We start from the raw sequence: 20,952 nt of genomic DNA, 5'->3' as shown, positions 1-20,952 counted from the left end.
CACTCACGTTAACTGTATGTCAAAAAAGATGGAAAACTTCATGCAATAACAACTGAAGCGCCGCTCTGGTTCAAACTTCTGGGTAGCTCAAACGCATTGGATGATTCCAACCAATCACAGCTCTGGATTTCTTCTTCTTCTTCTTTGGTGTTTTACGGCAGCCGGCATCCATAAAGTTGCTTTACTGCCACCTAGAGGTTTTACTTTTCTTCATTTTCCATCCATTTTAAACCCCTTTGTCAAGTCCAGTCGTCTTAAAAAGGACAATATTCACTTTCTTCCCTGTGTACTGTCTCCACTTTCCAAAATACTTGATACTGTTCTCCACTCGCCCCATTGTCTGTAATCTTCTCATCATTTCCTGTCTCTGGCATATAAAGGCTATTCTGTGCATGTTACCATGATATGTTCCATCTCTATGTTATTGCATTGTCTACATCAGGACTTCTCAAACTTTGAACATTTTCCAAGGACCCCCTCATAGTCATAACACCATCAACCTAAATACTTCAGACCTGTTTCATAGTGATAAACAGAAAAACATTTCAAATTAAATCATGTTAATACCACGTACATACTTTAAAAGAAGAGGGTCATTTTATTCAAATTGCTTGTGGACTTAACCTGACAGCATTCATACTTTTCAAATAATTGATCTTCAAAGCTTTCAGAAAATTAACAGGAGCAAGACAGCCGCAGGAACGGTTTGTTGTGACCTGAGTGAGTTGAGTGACAGATTGACTTGATGTGTCAGAATCATATCAGTTTCTATTGGTTCAAAGCTAACGTGGGCGGGAGACAATATGCTTCTTTCATTGGCGCAAATGGTCCTCATCTGTAGACATGCAGTTTGTAATGATACACATAATTTTATAATTTATTATAATTATTTCACGGACCCCACTTTGAGAATCACTGGTCCCTGTTGGATGTTTTACTATTAATTGAAGTGTGTTTAAGTTGCTGTACCGTATCCTCAGTCTACTAATAATGATCTGTTCTGACTTGAATCTTTAATTTATAAATGTTAGCGTTGTGTTTTTTTAAGTTAAATGACAGCAATAATAATATTTATTGTGTCCTTTTTTTCTCTTTCATTTTAGTCTCGTGTTGGGTTGCTTTAATGAGTGAGACTATGGTGATTTTCTGTACAAAAAGGTGACACTTGTAAGGTTTACACACTATGTAAAGAAAACAATTTCTTTTTCAGTTAAGCTTTATTACAAAATTTAAACATAGGGAACATAATTCATATTTAATTGACATGAAATACATGTAATCATTGAATTTAGTTTGATAAATACATCAAAAATAAAGACATTTCTATATTACATTCAAATATTCACATGAAACATCATAATTAATCTTCTTCTCAGTCTTTGGTGGTTTTCTTCAGTTTGGTCTTCAGCTCAGACATCAGTGGATTTCCAAATCTAAGAAGACAGGAGAAAACCAAGAATTAGACAATGTTTGAACTTATGTGCTGAATATAATGCTGCTGATAGTAAGTTTACCCTGGATGTCTTGGTGGCATCCATTTAGGTTTGTGTTGTGCCTCGTCTTGTTTGGGAGGGTCAGTCTTCTCCTCTGGCTCTGCGTCAGGCTCCTGTTGACATTGTGGAACATTAATAATGTATATGTCTCAATGTAAGAAATAAGAGGTACTGAAAGATCTTTAATAGTACCTGTGAGATGCTTTCTGGGCTGTTTTCATCTCTCACCACCCGTTGTGTCTTTTTCAAAACAGGAAAACCGGCACCAAGGCCTAAAACACAAAAGATGTGACAATATTTACAGATTATGCAAATAACTGAAAAGACTCTAGGAAGCGGCTCTCCATGTGTTGTAAGTAACCTACCAGGAAGTTTAATTCCAATGCCCATGCCTCCCAAAGGCGCACCTCTAGGGGCTTTGACTGGCAGGCGTACAGCGGGCGTGGGATCCAATGACGGCATGTGCAGCAGGGAGCGAGGATCTTTGGGAGGTCTTACTTGTGGGTTTTTTACAGCGATTCTGAACCTTTGTGCGGTGAAATCCAGCACAGAGCCGTCCACCTGCAAAAGAGTGTCTCATTTAATTTATGATTCAACTTTTATGGTTTAAATGTTATAAAATACTGGAAACAATACCTCAGTCTGATCTCCAGGCTGTGTTCTCTCAAGCGTGGGTAACGTCTTCTCAGATTCTGTTTCGTCTTGTGAATCAGATTCAGATGACACGATTCCCTCCTCTGACGAAGCCTCTGAGCCACTTCTAGATCGTGCTGATTCAGCATGTTTGATTTCTTGAGAGTCGGACGCAGTTATCTCAACATGCTCAGATTCAACTTTTGTTTTCTCGTCTTTGAAAAGAGCGTTCGTTTCTGTCAGCGACTTGTCTTTCTGGTCATTTTTGCTTGCTAGGTCTGTTAGCTTAGCATCAATCTCTTCCTCTGTTTCAATGTCTTCATCTATTTTTTCTTGTGTCTTACCAGATTCAGGTTGAAGCCCACTCTCCTCCTCCTCGTCTTGCTCTGCCTCAGCTGTCTCCTGAGATCCAAAATCATGTTGTTGTGGAGACAATTCAGAGATGTTCGCTGATTCGGACACATCCACCAACATGTCATCTACGCCTTGGAGCGACCCCGTGCTTGTTGACTTTGGTAGCTGACTTTCACTGTTTTGTGTTCCCCATTCACTGATGGACTGGTCTGAAAATCCAGACTCTGCTGTGGAAGAAGACATCTCCGTGTCGCTTTGCACCGATGAGATCTCAACGTGTTCCTCGTTTAATGGCTCTATTTCAGGGAGCATTTGTGGTGCGAGCTCAGGCTGCTGCTGTTTTTTATCGTCCTCTGATCCACGGATCCACAAGTCGAGGGTTTCTTCATCGATCACATCTTGGCGTAGACCGATTGCGGAATCTGTTCTCTCTGACTCCGGGACGTCATTAAGTTTGGACTCTGATTCATCCGCTGCTTCAGCGTCTGATAGTTGCCCCTTTCGTGCAATCAAAGCGTTTTCTTCTTCATTCCTTTCTGCAGTTATTTCAGCCACCATTCCAGCAACCGTCAACTCTAAAATTTCCGCCACATTTTTGTTTTGCTTTTCAACTTCTTCTGCCTTCTGCTCAACCTTATAACCTGCTTCTTCCACATCTATCTCGGCATTTTCCAGTTCTACATCTTCAGGCTCAAACGACTGTTTCAGCAATCCACTTTCAATAACATCTTCATTTAAAGAAGAAGTCCTGTTGCTGCTTTGCTCTGCGTTCTTAGCCTCTACTGATTCCTCAAAGTCGATCATCTCGGGCATCTTCTGCACTTCCGCCTCCAGGAATTTTAAAGTGTCCTCACCTGTTGTCTCAAAGCCGTCACCAGCAGCATCCGCTTCTTTGAGATCACATAATCCCTCATCTTTTTCAGCCAGAAGCTCTTCAGTCCCGTCTTGCAGATCTTTCTCATTTCTTAAGCCAAAGTCTGACTCGAGTTCCTGTTCGATTCCCGTCTTCATTGAGGCAGCCAATAATTTTCCGTCCTCTTCCACAAGTAAAAGTCCTGGTTCTTGAATTAGAACTTCTAGCGGCAATTCAAAATCCTTAATATCCTTTCTGCTTTCTTGCTCCTCTTCTATACGCTCCATGACCAGTAAATAGTCAGCTCCACTGTTTTGAAGGCTCTCCAGCTCTTCGCTCTCCACCTCTTCGGGTAATCGGGTGGTCCGGACTTCCTCGGAATCTCCTTCTTCCAGGAACCTTTGTGTTGTATTTTCATCTGGCTCATTGTTGAACGCAGGAACTCCCTTTTGTGCTTCCTCACATGTTGAAGGGTTAAGCTCCTGCGACACAACAGCCCGGCCTTCAGATAAACTCGTGGGGGTATTTTTAAACTCCCAGCTTACTTCCTGTCCAGTCTCGCCTTCAGCTTTTACAGTAACTGAGGTGTTTGTACAAGATTCTTCCAAGTAACTTTCTGTGTTGTCTTCTTCTAATTGATCTTTATCGAATAATCTCTCATCTGCAGAAACGTCTGTTGCTATGTCACCAGGTTTTTCATAGACCACTGTGTCATGAATTTGTGTCATTTCGGTTTGGTTTGCTGCAGTGTCTTTAGCCACATCCTCTTGTTCTCCATCTGTGTGCAGCTCAGTTTTAGTGCTCAGCGTGACTTCATCACTGTCGTCTTCTTTACCCTCTTCTCTAACTGTTTGAATCTTATCTTCCTGCTCCGACACTTCCTCTAATGCCCGGTTATTTTCAGCCTCATCCTCATTTTCTTCCTCGATTACAGCTTCCTGCTCCATTTCTTCCACTGTCCTCTCATCCTCCTTTTCTTCCTCGATTACAGCTTCCTGCTCCGTTTCTTCCACTGTCCTCTCATCCTCATTTTCTTCCTCGATTACAGCTTCCTGCTCCGTTTCTTCCACTGTCCTCTCATCCTCCTTTTCTTCCTCGATTACAGCTTCCTGCTCCATTTCTACCACTGTCCTCTCATCCTCCTTTTCTTCCTCGATTACAGCTTCCTGCTCCGTTTCTTCCACTGTCCTCTCATCCTTCTTTTCTTCCTCGATTACAGCCTCCTGCTCCACTTCTTCCACTGTCCTCTCATCCTCCTTTTCTTCCTCGATTACAGCTTCCTGCTCCATTTCTTCCACTGTCCTCTCATCCTCCTTTTCTTCCTCGATTACAGCTTCCTGCTCCGTTTCTTCCACTGTCCTCTCATCCTTCTTTTCTTCCTCGATTACAGCCTCCTGCTCCACTTCTTCCACTGTCCTCTCATCCTCATTTTCTTCCTCGATTACAGCCTCCTGCTCCACTTCTTCCACTGTCCTCTCATCCTCCTTTTCTTTCACATCCTCAGCGGCACCACTCTCATTTCTGCAAGACGCTGCACGCTCTTGTCCAGGAACAATTTCCCCCTCCTCAGACGTAATGCCACTGTAGCTGAGGGCCATTCGTAACTTGTCATCTTCACGGTCTGAGAGCCGCTTTTCAGCACGTCCTTCTCCCTCATCAGACTTGTTTTCATTCTCAGTGGTCAGCCCGAACACATCAGTACTTTCTCCAACTTCCTCATGCATCACCGCTGTCTCTACCTCCTTCCTGTTAGCCTCCTCTGCGAGACTCAAATCTGTGAGTGTGCATAATTTTACTTCGTTGTCATCTGCCTCTAAATTTTGTTCACCATCTTCAACCTCATCCTGGATCTTTGTCTTTGTTTCCTCCATGCTTGGTGTCGTTGCCCTCTCAGTCTCCTCCTCAGCACCTGCCGCGTCTTCCCTCTGAAGTATTTGTGACCTGCATTCTTCATTCTCATCACTCTCCTTTGTCTCATCTAGTCCATGAGAGTCCAATTTCTCATCCCCTTGTTCGTCTTTAGCAGCGAGCAGCCCTGCATCATCATCTCCGGTTTGGGCTAACTCTTCCTCTCTCGTGCCCTCATCATCCTCAGCATCCTCTACTTCAGTCTTGTACTGCAAGCTTTCTTCATCAGGCCCCAAGTCGATCTCTGTGGTGCAGAGATCCCAAGCAACAGTTGCCTGAGATAAGCCAGGCAGAGGTCTTGGCGGATGAGTTTGTTCCTCATCCACTTCGCTTCCCCTCGCATCATCCTCTGTATGGAACGTGTTTGGAAGCTCATCTTCAACTCCTGCAGATTCCTGGAGGGAGTCGGGGTCGTTGCTATCAGTGTTAGCTGGCTCTGGCCTGAGGAATCTGTTCACAGCTCCGGTTATATAGTACTGAGAACGACACAGAAAGTTATTTTTGTTATTGATTAATTAACATTTGTTTTATGTCTTTAAATGAACCATGTGCATGAATTTACTTTGCTTTAAAAATATGCCTTTTATTAAAATAAAAAATCTATGTGGCCACAGTGTATGGACATCCCTGTTCACATACATTTCTGGTAGGTACCTTAGTTCCAGCTTAAGGAAATCATTACATCACACACCGCTTATCACACAACAATGTCCCTCCAGCTCTGCAGAAACATTTTGGGGAAGGCCCTTTCCTGTTACAGCATCACAATGCTCACACACACAAAGCACTGTCCATAAATGGTTTCAGAGGTATTGTCTTGACCTCCATCCAACCCAGAAACTCTAGGGATACTCAACCTTTTAATACCAGGAGCAGGAACTTCTAACAATATTCACAAATCCTTGAGGGAGGGGACAGTTCAACCAGCTGTGAACAAAACACTATATAGCTCTGAGGTGAGCTTTTACACATCATTTCCAAACATTAGGTTTAGTTTGAAGTCTTGAAGGTGACCTTTAGAGTTTGGGGACAATATCTACACTATGCTCCCAAGCCAGTCGCTAACTTTGTCTCCTGTTTGATGTAGGCCAGATAAGGTACTGTCTGCCTGGTTTCAAGCCTGGGTATCTGCTTAAAAAGCGATGCCAGCTGCAGCTGGAAACAGTAAAGTTGTGGGTGTGAAACCAAAACAATGAGCTAAAATGTGCTTTAAAGGCCGTGCACAGCTGATGAGAACTGCTGTTGTGGGTGAGACATTCATCACTACAAGCAACACCTTTAACTTAAAATATAGTAATTAAATCCATTGCTAATAAGGTAAAATTGAGTAGAGCAACTTTTATATTTCCAGTAAGTCAACCAAGTGAGGTATAAGAGCAGTTTGTTGTTAACTATGATGGTTATAAAGTAAAAAGAATATACAGAACCATGTTTGGCACTAATTACAGGCTAAATACTGACAGTTTTCAACTGTTAAACAAGAAAATATGAGGTCCAAATAAATGCTTTAAGTTAAACTTTATATGTCAGTGCGAAGCAGATCAACTGATCATGCAAACTTTCTCATTTTATAGGAAATTTTGCAAATCACTGATGCATCATCTTACAGCAATTTCTCAGAAACTTTGGGGGAACTACTATTATGAGGAAATAATATATACAAAAATAAACATTAAGTCCAAGTACTTTTGTCACTAAAGTATAGGCCTATAAAACATTGAAAACTGCATTTTACACGCTCTTCCTCATTATTTAAATTAGAGACAGTAAACTGCAGAGAATGTGTGTGAGGTGCGAGAGGGAGCAAAATACACACACACAAAAACAGTAAGGGGAGGGAGAGAGGCATAAATACAACACACAGACACAGGAAGAGAGATAACTAACATCCACATTTTTCAGCCCCAATCAATACAATAAAAGCAGTTATCTCTTTCCACGTTTAGTTGATGCTCACCCAAACTGTCCAGAAAGTTCTCTCCACCCTGCTGCCAATGGGACTGTCAGGCTCCATCTTCAAAACGTCCTGCTCGTTGACTCTCCTGACTCGATCCTACCTGAATTAACCGTGTTGACAAATTAAACCAGCCAGTCGGTTTTATGTCAATGATAACGGTTAGCCAGAAACACGACGACGCGACAAGTTTGGACACCTCCGCGGGCTGACAGTCACGCTTCAGTTCCTGACACAGACAAATGTCCGGTGAATCATAATGAGGAAGAGGCTGATTAACACAGCTGGGTCGCCGGTGCATCAACTGTTGCACAGTTGCGGATGTACGCAGAGCTTTTGACAAATCCGGCGACACATGTGTGAATAATGGTGTTTGCGTTAAAGTGTGACAGAGATGTTTCAAGTTAGCTTGCTGCTCACACACAGCAGGTGCTCATGTCCATCCACATGAACTTAGAATCAAACATGGTGGAAAAGTACTGTGAGCTCATAACTGAGGAACGTTTCTTCATGACTGATTTTGTAACATTGTTTGAATGTCACTAGGACCAACTTCCCTTTAAACAAACAGATTTTAGTCCTTAATATGAACTTCCTTAAATCTACAGACCCTTTACCTGTTACAGAACAGACCGAGGAACCTTTGAGCCACATACATTTTACCTATAATCTAAATGACTCCATGATACTTTGGAAAGTAAAATTCATATTCTAAAATGTGTATTTATTAGCAATAAAACACTTCCTTTCTCATTTCAGTAAGTGTGGGTGTTTTTCTGCAACAACCCAAGCACTCTTATATGACCATTAGCTCATGGCTAATGTTAGCTTAAATTTTTAAGCAAACTTAAGACAGAGGTGGCTGTGTATGTGACAATTAGGGATGCACGATATTATCAGGACGTTATCGGTATCTGCAGATGATGGCTTGAAAATGACATATGGGCATCTGCAGATGTGTCATTTTTCTGCCGATATTTTCTGCCAATAAAACAACGCTTTAATTATGCTCAAATGCTCAATGATTCCCTAAAAAAAGCTTGACATAATGCTCCAACGTTAACTCGGCGCGAGGGTGCGTGCGCACTGCCTGTACCACGCCTCTTCCATCAAGTGTGAAGAAGGGTCAAGCTGTCTGCGGTATGGCAGTTTTTGGCCACTACAATAAGAGTATGCATGATATCAATTCTACTACAGGGGAGACTTGATCACCAAATCACCAAAAATGGTTGTAAAATATCGGCCTATCGGATATCGGCAAAAAAATCCAATATTGTGCATCCCTAGTGACAATATTGAATCAATTTGTTGTATTTCCATCTGTCCTCTACCTGTGCTGCTGTTACACTTCACAAAATCAAGCTAAACAGCTTTATATATTTCTGTTCACAGGTGTTAGGTAGTAGTTAATGGTCAAAAAAACAGCTTAAAGCCGTTTTTTGGCTCCAGGGGGGAGTTATGTGAAGTTTATGACATTGTGAGGTCACATGAGTAAGACTACAAGTTTATAAATGAGAAAAATCGGCCTATGTAGAAAGAAGTGAGTATATTAGACCTCCCTTTGCCAGCTCCTCGGCTCAACTGGAGGTTAGCGGCCTAAGGCTACATTAGCGGCTACTAGCATAAAACCTCTGATTCTGTACAGCTGAGTGATTAGAGTCGAGTAGCATTTATTGGAGATGAAGTTTAGCTGAAGTTCAGGAGCAGGACCACACCTCAATCACTCATTTCCTGTCATGTGCCTATATAAGTTGCACCGCCCTTCTCATTTGTCTGTTCTCGTTTCCTGTGCCTCACCCCCCCCTACCCTACTGTCTATCCATCTTTCTCTCTCCTTAGGGGTCCGCCAGCCCGGGAGCTGCTGCTGATCCTCAACGAAGCCTTCCCCACACCGAAGCCACCTTTATTCATCATTAATATCCTCATATTCAAATCATTTCACATTTCATCATCATAATAAAATGTTTAAATATATCTGATTGATGGTGTGGTCCTTGCTCGTGAATGGGTTACGTTAGCTCCAGGTTTGGGTCACATCAATTTTGATCTTTTTTTTTCAACAGTCCATCGTGAGTCTGTTGAGGCAGTTGCTAAATCAGTGGGAGATAACATTTAGCAGTTATCTTTATTTCACACCATAATAGCCCCCGTTGCTGCTCTTCAGTTAAAGCTACACGGTCTTGCTTTGAAGTCTACCATTAGTTTATTTTGCCTTAGGGAATTCTTGTTTAAATTCATTATTTATTTAATATTTGTTTTCACCCCTCCCTACTTTATTAAATAAATATAAAATATAAAACAACATCCTAATTATTGACCCTTTTATTTGGCCGATTATCATGTTTGAATAATATGAGTCACTTATCTTTTACAATATAATAAAGTACATAGAAACTGTATGTTCAGTAGCAGTAGGATTTACATTGGTCGTGTAGCCTGTGTAATTTACAAGACAGAGTAGATGTATGACCCTCAGCTAAAAAAGTATGCAATACGTATGAAAGAGTTGAATTTTTTAACACAATATAAGTAAAGCTTATTTAATAAAGTAGGAACAAACTATTTTACACATGTATGTTTGCAGTTAGAAAACATTGCAGTGCTGTGGGGGATGTAACTGCTGTATACAAAGTTCTAAACCAAGCAACCACACAGTATCGCCTGTTCTCAGTACAGTGACATTTCCTGTGGCCAAGGTGCAAAACAAAAAAACAGAAGTGTATTCTGAAATGAGAACTTATTTTAGCGGTTGACATAGATACCAAAACACTGAACAGAAAAAAACAGTAACATTTTCCCATTGGCCCATTTTCATAAGACAAAAACAAAATCTCTCAAAAGTTGATTTAGATTTTATTTTCCAAAAGCAGATTCAGAAAAAAATCCACATAATTGGATTATTATTGTAAAATTCTTTATACAAAAATATGGATATTTGTAAAAATCATGGAGCAGGGAAAAAAGGACTAGATGACAGATTAAGAACATGAGGTAATAAATAAAGATTAAAAAAAAATGTTGGTAGCAAAACCACACCTGTTGATCACATTAAAGACAGCTGGATACCCTAAAAACATGGCTACTACTTCATATCTACTATAGAGGCATACAATATGTTAGATATATTAAATCGTGTATATGAAATAAAGAGACACTCTCGCACATATCAGGGCTTTCATGCAGATGATGAATTTTCCTCATTTGGCTCTGGAAGAGACGACACAAGAGTTAAAAAAAATGATTTCCTGTTTTTTATGTATCATGACAACCAGTCAACCACAGGAGTGAACAGTTTGCAGTGTCTCACCTGTCCAGGTTCGATAAACAGGAAGCTTAAGTGCAGGGTGTGTGATCTCCACGCACACTCTCAAACGTGCCCTCTCACTTTCTCTGGGACCCTTCCTCAAGTTGACTTTGTTGATGTGCAGCGCGCCCGGTTCTTCATCTGTGTCTTTATCGCTGTCCTCGTCCAGCTCTGACTTTGTTTCCTCATCCCTGCTGATGTTGTTGTTCTCTCCGTCCACTTTTTCATCGATGTAATCTATTCCTTCAGCGTCGGGGTCTGTGACTGCGGTTTTTGTTTCTGTAAAGGGACACCAGAAAGAAATGAAGACAGCACCAACACTAGCATGCAGAAAAAATAAAGTGAAGCTTTGTTTTTATGTTTGATGCACAAGCTGTATATAAGAAGTGGAAAAAACCTATAGGTGTCAAAAGTGAAGCCAATGTGAAAGGGCCTGAAACCTGCATTTATTTTCACACATCCAGCAGGGGGCACCTCCACCAGCTGCACAAAGAAGTCTCATTGTATGAAACCTGATAAGAAATTGACGCTGATTTTTAAACTTAGTAAATATTTTCCTAATAAGTTTAATTTCTCAATTGCTAGCTTAGTCTTCTTCAACAAAGCATGATGTTCATGTTGTCAAATATGATCCAATTTAAAGGGCCAGTTTGCCTATTTTCAACCTCTCTCCTATCATGCTGTTATGGAGAGCTAATGCCATTATGGTAAAAAATAAATGTAATTTTCCTATGTGCCTTTGGAGGACGCTATCTGCTTCTCCAATGGGCCCTGGAAAACTTCCGCCAGACTACGTAAAATGCATCATCTGGCGGAGGCTGGGGAGCTCGCTAAACTACACTTCCTCAATCTAGGACGCCGCCTTCGATGTCATGTCTCGTTCAAAATCGTCAGGTTTGAAATGTAGACTGCAGACCTGAAGATTTTTTTAGATGATCCACCGGTATATTCTCGCCGTATTTCGGATACTGTACCGCTCTGGGCCATTGCAAGCAGCGATCAATGTCCTTCACTAGAAAACGGTAGTATTTCACTCCAGCGTCTCTCACTGGGCCGTTCCTTTCAGAGGGAGGGGCGCAATGCACGTTGGGTGTTGTAAACCACAAGCTGTTTGTACAACTTTCTCCACAGCTATGGCGCCAATTTCAAATATTAATGCTTCTATCGATTACAGAGAACACCAGCTTTGACTGACAGCAGCAGAGAATCGCTCCTTTAAAGTAAAATAGACAATAAAGCTGGAAGTGCTTTAGGGCCTGGTTAACCATGATCGTCAAGTCTCTTCCACTGCGATCTTTTAAGGTGTATGTATATAAACGAAGGGCAAGTACTTATTGCATGTCCATTCTTCTGTCTCTCCAGCTGTTTGCTTGTTGGGCTCGGAAGGCTCGTTGACCTCTCCAGGGCGCACAAACTCTTCAGCTCCCTCTGTCCGTCATCTCCTATCTCCTCTGTCTCATTGGACACCAGTGGTGAAAGGGTGGCTCCTCCCGCTGCCCAGACTAGTTTGACCTTGGGGTGACCTCCCTTGAACAGGAGAGAGAACACACCGACCCCTTCACTGCTCCAACAGACCGAGATGGACTGAGGAATGGAGGGGGCAACTAAGGGGATACAAACAAAGAGTCTAAGTGAAAGAAAAGAATAAAAGCAGGTACATTTGTGTTTTTATGGCCTGTAATGATTCATACCGATGTCAACATTTCTCCATTGCCTCACAATAGGCTCCAGAAGGGAACAGTGCTCCACTCTGCAAATAATCCCTCCTCCTCTCTCCTTTTTCTCCTCGTGTGTCGCCCTCCTTTTCAGCGTGGCTGTGGCTCTGTATAGTCTGGGATGAGTCTGCACGGGCCCCCACATCTCTCCTCCCTCTATCACCTCATCCTCTCTGTCGTCCTGCTCTCCCTGTCTGAGCTTCAGCCAGGTGACAGAGATGTTCGGAGGGAAGAAATCTGTGATTTCACATCCCAGCGTGAAAGGCTGATCTGGTGTAGAAGTGGAGCGGATGATTTCGGACACGCACGGGCTCTTGATGAAGCCTATTTGGGATAAAAAAGGATGTTTAATCTGCAGTTTTTCAGCATAAAATCTTAAATTCAAGGTTCATTCTGTCCCACTTTCTTACCTCTAGTCTCGCGGTTGACTGGTTGCTTCAGGGCGATGTGGTGGACGCTGACCCACACTTTAGTGCCGCCCTTTTCAAGTTCACTTTTGGGCAGTTTGCACTGACTGGAGGCTGAAAAGAAGCCTTCAGAATTGGGTCGAGGGGAAGACGAGGCCTGGGAGGCCACAGGGCTAAGCTCGCTCCCCTCGCAGAACCAGCGGAAGGTGATGACGTCTGGATGGAAATGTGAGGCCCTGACTGTCATGCTGATGATATCTGGAAGACAGCAGTTGCACAAATGTAGCCTCACAACTGTGATCTTTTGTTACATGCATTGAACCAAAACATGAGGATAAACCTCACCAGGGTCGTTTGCCGTCTCTGCAAGCTGGATTTCTGACACTTCTGGAGCAGCTAAAAGACAAGTAAAAAAATCATTTTATAAATTGTGAAACTTAATTAAAATGAATTCAAATTAATTAATTAATCATTTTCTTACACAGAACTGTAAACTTCTCCGACACCCTCTCTGCCACAATCCTATCTTTGCCCATGTAGGACACCTGACACTTGAACACCGCCCCCTTGTGGATGGAAATCTGGGGGATGAAGGTGAGCGAGGCGATCAGCTGTTGGATGCCACTTCCAGATGAGTGCAGCGGCCCCTGAGTGTGCAGCTTGTAGAAACCAATGTCGTCTCTAGAGGGCAGCAGACGACCTTTCTCCGACACTGGGGAGGTGAGAGTTAGACCGTAGGGCAGGTGGATGGTGGTTAGGGGGTTATAGAGGCAGTTAAAGTTAGATTTGGAGGTTCCTTTGTGCATAAGATTGTCAATTGTTAGCAGAATTAAGGGTAAAAGAGAAAAAATGGGTATTTTAGGAGAAGTTACAATACATATAAAAGATACGTTGTTTGCCAGGATTCAAAATGTGTTTTTATGACAACAATCCAAACACACAAAATTTCCAAATCCATTTCACCACATCTGTTTCCCATTAAGCAGCAATAAAGGAACAGTTTGACATTTTGGGTGATACACTTACTCATTTACGCTCAGAGTTACATATAAAGATCCACACCAATTAGATAGCTACAGTCATCCATCAGTTAGCTTAGCTTAACTTAGCACAAAGACAGGAAACAGAGAGGAGCAGCTAGCCTGGCTCTCTCCAAAGGTAACAAACATTAGGCCCCTTTAAACTTACAATATAACCTGTTATAGCCATGGATATAGGTTCATAGATAGATATAATAATGTAAAACATAATGTCTTTTTATTTAACCTTAAAAAAACCCCTCTGTACTGGTGCCAGGAAACCTCACAGTGACAAAAGATTCCAGGAAGTGACTCTGCCCGGCCGAGAAATCACTCACTATATAGTCCCTATATAGTCACAGCCATTTTATAGTGCTATCCAAATGTTTAGGTATAGTTATTATATCCTATAAAGATGGCTCTTTGCATCCCATAATGTATTGTAAACGGATTGCACAAACCAAGCACTATATACCATCATGCATTAAGATAGAAGGACTAAAAATGGGAAATGAAAAATGAAGTTGTGTCTGAATGTTTTTTCATTTAGCAGAAGAACCGACTATAAAGTCTTCCACTTAAAACGTATTCTTTTAAAGTAGGGATGTGATCAGTGATCACAGACGCAACCACTGTATGGTGTTGACTAACATGTTAAACTTTATCTTTAAAGAGGGGGTATTATGCTGTTTCACATTTTAAGACATATATATATAATGTTACAATGTTGGATGTCCAGACTAAACGTGGCGTGAAGTTTCAAATCTGTAGGTTAAAGTATGTTAGAGTAATCCCCAGGCTTCTCAGCTCAGTCTGCAGGCTGCTGTGAACACCAGGTTTTTCTACACGCATCAGGCTTCGGAGAGCTGGCCAATCAGAATAAAGCAGGCTTGTAGGGGCGGGGTCTCTTAAAGGGACAGAGCTGACTGAGTCGTTTTAGGCAGAGGCTGTATGAGGGCCTGCACAGAGCAGCAGTGTGAGTTTTTTTGAAACTGTAAATTATGCTAAGAAGCGAAGTGAAATATGAAGCTTGAAATTAGCATAATACCCCCTTTTAAAGTTAGGAGAATAGTCTTTATACCATCTGTGTTACAGTTAACGACTCTGTATTTCTCTGTTCAAACTTTTCATTGATGCATCAAACATTGATTTTGAACTGAAAATCGACACCACACTTTTGATGTACACTAGAATAAGAACTATACAATGTCATGTCAATCTGGCCAAAGAATTACTCACCAATGACCGCGGTTTACTTGCATATAAGCTCTCTTACCTGTGATTGAAGTGTCTGTGATCGGGGTGTCGTTGAGGAGCCATGTAGCCTGGACCCGGTCCACCCTCCTGCCCTCAATGCTCACGCTCACTCTGCCCTTTTGACCGACAGTCACGCGTGGAGGCAAGATGATCCCTGACACATTCAGAGATTTCTGTTTCTCTGAGTTGGAGGTAAAATAATGGAGATAAAGGAGTCAGTGAGAGAAAAGAGGGGGGCAGAGGTGGCAGCTATTGTGCAATAATTGTAGGGTTTGCTGTCAGCATTGTTCTAAGATCAGCTGAGAAAGGTGGATTTACAGCCAAAGCAGGTTTCTCACAATCTGCTGGATCAAGTGTTCCTGAAACCCATTGTGTTCAATTAATTGTGTACAATTAATAAGGTGAATGGAAATGTGACACTGCAAATGGCAGTAAAACGAAGAGTTGGGGACAAAGTTGTTGCAGTTTCAGCTTTTGTTTTCGCTTTGAATGGGATGGTTTTGAAGTAACACTGAAACTTAAAACTGCAACGAAAGGTCTGTCACTTTTGGGGTAACTTAAAGGGCCAGTTCAGCGATTTTCAACCTCAGTCCTATCATGCTATTAAGGGGAGCTAATGCCATTATGGTAGAAAATAAATTCAATTTCGCCCTGTGCCTTTGGAGCACGCTATCCGCTTCTCCAATGGGCCGTGGAAAACCTCCGCCAGACTGCGTAAAACACATCATCTGGCGGAGGCCAGGGAGCTTGCAAAACTACACTTCCTCAATCTAGGATGCCCGCCTCTGATGTCATGTCTCGTTCAAAATCATCAGGTTTGAAATGTAGACTGCAGACCTGAAGATTTTTTAGACGATCCACCGGTATGTTCTTGGTGTATTTCGGATTCTGTACCGCTCTGAGCTGTTGCCTAAAGCGTCTGACTCTAGCGTCTCTCGCTGGGCCGTTCCTTTCAGAGAGAGGGGCGCAATGCAAGCTGGGTGTTGTAGGAATGTAGAATGGGCGAAACCACGAGCTGTTTGTACAACTTTCTCCACAGCTATGGTGCAAATTTCAAATTTTATTGCTTCTGTCGATTACAGAGAACACCAGATTTGACTGACAGCGGCTTTTTCCCGGGACGAACTGCTCCTTTAACAAATGTTTGTTTCAAATATGGAACTGTTATTATACACCAGTGGTTCTCAACTTTGGGCTCAGGACCTTTCAAAGGATACAAGTGTTAATCTAAGATGACTAAAGGGATAAGACATTTCTCTACGTTTTGCTTAGTAGCAGAAGTACTGTATAGTTTTACCTCTTTAGGCCTCAAATCATGAAGGGAAAATATTCTTCCTTGTGACAAAGGTCACACATAGACTTTATTTAAGGGGTCACAAGCCAAACAGACAGTCCCATGTACCACTGTGGTAACTGCAACATTGTTCTGACTCACCATCTCTTCTCCTCCAAGAGAATCCAAAGCAGAGCAGGAACACTAGCACTATAGAAATACACATCATGGCCACTGATGCTTTGGCTGACTTAGTCAACACCGGTGCCTCATCTGAAAGGAGACCAGAAATCAGGACAAAGCATAAAAACAAGACCAACATTTAGCTAACAAATAGGCAGCTTCTTCTAAAACTTTGTATTTCTTTGGCTTTGTTCCAGACTAGCAACTGATTTCAGGGGCATCAAACATAAATAATATATATAGGAAAACATGTCTGAAATACACATGATCATGTGCATTATTCCATTCCAAGTCTGTTGATATATCTTCACCTTGGGGATCCAGTGTCTCCAGATACGCTGAGCCACTGACTGGGGTCATGACCCCAGGTTGGTTTACTGCACACTCCACCTTCCCACCTTGCTCCCTCTGCTCTGTGCTCAAAGTGTAATAGCGCGTGGTTCTGTAGGTCCCATCAGGGTTCTGGTCAGAGGTGGGGGGCTCGGGGAGGACTGTGCCATTCTGAAGCCAGGACACAGACACTTCCTCTGGGTAGAAACTCTCCACGTCACAGTGAAGAGTGAGAGGAATACTGTTGGATTTGGTTGGCACGACAGAAAGCCTAACAGAGGGGAGATCTGAGGAGTGGCAAAATAAGAACATTTAATCTTTTGGTAAAACAGTAGGCTCAATCAGATTATCACGATAAACATTGTGTTGTAATGATTCACAAGCAGCTATTCTAGTTCTGCCCAGGAAGAGAAATGACTCATTTGGTCTTCAATTGAGATGTTATGTGTTTTGTATCACTCACAGGTGATATTGAGTTGAAAATCCAGTTCTTGATAGCTGCCGCCGTGTGACACTTTGCACCCAAAGGTCACATTCTGGTCCTCACGCGAGGGGAAGAAGGTCAGGTTGCCCACAGCCATGTAGTACCCATCTGGAGTCAACTCACCTTCAACATTATAGGGAGGTTGGATCACCTGCCCGTCTCTGGTCCAGGAGAACGAGACAGGAGGCGGGTAGAAACCATCTGCACTGCATTTAAGCTGGCTCTCTGTTTCTAACACCACCCACTGCTGCGGGACTGACAGAGAGGGGGAGGCTGAAAAGGGGAGAAGCAGAAGAAATGAGGGAAAGAGGACGGATACAAGACCTAAATGAGCACTTAAACTGGCATGAGTTATTCTAGTCTTCTTCTTAGGTGTTGTTTTTTAGTTTTGTATTTAATTGAATCTGTGTTCTTGTCATTTAGTCTTGTTTAGTTATGTATTTCATTGGTTTGATCATTTCCTGGTTAACTTGCCATACTTTACTTGACATAAAGGTCCCAGAATCTGAACAAAGACATACCAAGGATACTAAATGTAGTGTTACTGGAGTGCAGCGTTGCGGAGTTGTAGCTGACTGTGCATTCGTACACCCCCTGCAGGTCGAGACTGGCTCTGAGGATGGTCAGTGAAAAGTCCCCATTGAGGAAATCACTGGTGTCCCAGCTGAAGCCTTCCTTTATTCGCGTCACTGCTTCAGTGAATGTGGCGATTTCAAAGCCGTTTCTTGTCCAGCCAGCTTTGATGAGAGAATCGTTCACAGAAGTTGGGAGCGTCACGTTGCAGGGGAGAGTGGCATTTGTATTCGGGCTGGCCTGTATTTCAGATGGAGACACTGAAAGGAAAAGAAAAGTTTCGATGTAGAGAACTGAAGAGCCTTAACTGAACAGCACTCTTGATGCTAACGCAAGAAGGTCTTTAAGAGTGTTTGTATTTTAAGCCTCTAACTGCACTTTTGATTAAAAATACGTTCCTGTCAAAACATAGGAGGGCTTAATGTTCACATTTGAGGTAAATAGTTTTTTGTAATTATGTTTTAAAAAACATATTTCATAGATTTAGTCAAGCTAACATGTAACGCTAATCTATGCTAGCATGTTCCCTACACACTAGGTTCCAATGTTCCCCAGCTACATATACTCTTAAAATAACACATTAGGAAGATATTTTAAAGGGTCTTCAGGAATTTTTAATCTAGGTTAAATATTCAGTGTACGTTTTACTGCTTCATTAGTTTGAAATCACCCTCGTACATATTGTAGCTTACTGATGCTACACATCTTTCAATCCTCAAATTTTCAGGCAAGAAGGTTATCTTGACTCGAATACATCTACACAGTGGCTAAACAAATTTAACCATTCAAACTGCATTTTAAATATACATACCTTCATTTTTTGTAATTTGAATTGCGTTGAAAGCTCTAACTAATCTCTAACAATGTTAGTGAACATAGGACTCTTGGAGCACAGGACCCCTGGAGCAATTAAGGGACTTCGCTAAAAGCTAACAATGTGTACCTGTGAAGCTATTCCGAAAGAATAAACGACAGAATATTATTCTTTCATGAGAATATTTGATTCCCTAAGTAATTAAACATTCTTTGTGCAGAAGGAGTTTTTCTTCCCTTGTCTTAAGTGGTGTGGTGTGACAAGTAGGCTAGCTAGTAGCAGCTAATGTTAGCACACAAAGATATGGTTGTATAACTGACATTACTGAGTTAGTTAGCTGACTTTATAAGTGATTTCTGATTATTCTAATGTTACACTACTTCTAAACTGATCTCATATAAACATTTCAGTGGTTTTATCACAAAAATAAACCAAGATGTAAACACATTGTGCAAATTCATAATGTGATTGCTACTTTAGCGCAAAGGCTAGCTACCTTTAAGGCTTAAATATTTCAGTCTCTCCCACTAACTTTAATGAGAACAATACAGGAACAAACTGCAATACAACCGCAACAACAATGATGTATGTCTCAGGCAAACAGTACAAGTTTGTGTTGGTAAATTACCAAATGTCAAAGAACTGGAACAATGATAAGAAACTTTCCGTCAGTTTCTTTAAAATTTCCACTTCACATTCTTTCTTTTCAGCCCCAATCGTAAATCAATAATCTCAGTATACCTCCTTGAATCAGTGTAAATATAAAGCCTTTCAGTCTGGTCTGGCCACACAATCAGCTTAATTAGTAACTAGTACAATAAATACTTGTCGGCAGGTATAAAGCAGAGCACTGGAGAGTTTCTTTTGTGTTAAGTGTTTTTGTTGCACTTCTAAGTGTAAGGTAAGTGTGATTAATAGGGCATTCATAGCAGGTTGACAGGAAGGAAAAGACTGAGCGCTAAAGAACTGACTAATGCTCTATTTTGGTAGGGAGGTGTCATTTTCTGACCACAAAAAAACAAACACACAGACCTGTCAGATCATACTGATCCACTAACACGGCAACACTTACTCACACTGGGGTCTACATATATCAACATTAAGTTCAAATCAATTTAATATTCATCAGCATTAACGATATATTTAGATTCATACGCATTTAGATAATTAAAGTTATGTTATACTGTATGTCAAACTTAATAGACATGTAAAATAGGTAAATAGAGAACTGTGCCATATTTATACAAACTGAGGCTTCACTTCTGTATATTAGAGGTGCAGCTCCAAACTAAATTGTACTATTGTTCTCAGTGCATTTGTGTATTATCATGGATGTCAGGCCGAACAAGGTGTAAATGTCAAACGTTATGTGTCATATATGTATCGTAAAATTGCAAAAACAAGAGATTTTTTTGCAAGACAACAACATTTAGCGGTTTTGGCATTGCACTCGTGCTCTTCCTTGATTTGCAATATGGCTTACAATGGCAGAATTCAACTAGAGATACTGATAGATAAATATAAGGGCATAGCAAGATGTCTCACTTTCTGATTTATCATATTGCCCAATCCTACTTGAACCCACAATGCTCCAGTACTCGTGCCGCTCCTAGCATTAATCTACACAAAATATAGGTCAGGTGCATGCTGACACTACCACGTCTGAATATGACCAATATAAATCACCTGTACCTTTATACTTATATAACCTTCCACCCAGTTTTACACATTACAACACATCTCATTGGGTCTACAGACTGTAAGACATCCCTGTTACTGCCATCAAATTCAGAGTCCATCTGAGATAGCTCACAATCAATATGTCCAAATCCACCTGGTCAGCTCGAACGTTGTCATTAGGTGAACAACAAAGCAGCTTTTGTGACCGGCCTGTGAAAGCAATGACACAAGACTCACCGTGCTTTATGAGAGTCAGGAGTCCGACATAGACGAGGACTTTACACCGCATGGCCAGGCTTGTCTTGAGACCAGGTTGTTATCATCGGGCCCTTTAGCTGTCTTATATAGAGCTATGAGGTGACAGGGGGCGGGTTCGTCCAGGCACATGGGGAATAAGAAATATTGTCCCTAGGCCTCCGAGGAGTGAAAGGAGGCCCTTGATATGTGTATGTCCTCTTAAATAAGCAAACCCCAGAAGACTGATAGAGCGAGAAGGGAAGGAGGGAGATGTGTGGGGACACACAAGTGGGCAAGCAGGTCACTTAAAATTCAGACGGGCCTCTGGCCAAGGTTTTGGGGCTACTTTACATTGGTGCAGTGTTGCCATGAACAAACGGAGAGGGTAATCCTGCTGAGCTTATGTGGGCAAACACTCAAGCGAGACTACAACTCTTTTCTATCTGGGTAAAAAAGTTAGTGTGGTGTTGAATTTAGAGGA

The 20,952-nt window shown here is 41.7% G+C and overlaps 2 protein-coding genes across 2 annotated transcripts; both read right to left on the bottom strand.

Moving 5' to 3' along the window:
• Positions 1-1,244: 1,244 nt before the first annotated feature.
• On the bottom strand, positions 1,245-7,335 carry LOC138593546 (enolase-phosphatase E1). The gene is made up of 6 exons (XM_069664606.1): positions 7,199-7,335; positions 2,130-5,717; positions 1,859-2,054; positions 1,686-1,765; positions 1,515-1,606; positions 1,245-1,433 (listed from the first exon to the last, which is right to left on the bottom strand). The coding sequence occupies exons 1-6, from the start codon at positions 7,253-7,255 to the stop codon at positions 1,373-1,375; spliced, it is 4,074 nt and encodes a 1,357-aa protein (XP_069520707.1). The 5' UTR covers positions 7,256-7,335; the 3' UTR covers positions 1,245-1,372.
• Positions 7,336-10,121: 2,786 nt separating this feature from the next.
• Positions 10,122-20,547, bottom strand: LOC138593547 (uncharacterized). Its single transcript, XM_069664608.1, has 11 exons — positions 20,472-20,547; positions 17,689-18,000; positions 17,147-17,440; positions 16,665-16,970; positions 16,333-16,443; positions 14,917-15,078; positions 13,103-13,333; positions 12,625-12,915; positions 12,191-12,538; positions 10,503-10,778; positions 10,122-10,402 (listed from the first exon to the last, which is right to left on the bottom strand). Exons 1-11 carry the CDS (start codon positions 20,521-20,523, stop codon positions 10,371-10,373), a joined length of 2,415 nt encoding a protein of 804 aa, XP_069520709.1. The 5' UTR covers positions 20,524-20,547; the 3' UTR covers positions 10,122-10,370.
• Between the last annotated feature and the right edge of the window lie 405 nt (positions 20,548-20,952).

Source organism: Semicossyphus pulcher, unplaced genomic scaffold (genome assembly GCF_022749685.1).
Source record: "Semicossyphus pulcher isolate SPU_LCO1_2020_fin unplaced genomic scaffold, fSemPul1.0.p SCAF_16, whole genome shotgun sequence".
Lineage (NCBI taxonomy): Eukaryota > Metazoa > Chordata > Actinopteri > Labriformes > Labridae > Semicossyphus > Semicossyphus pulcher.
This window is presented reverse-complemented; position numbering and strand designations above follow the sequence as displayed.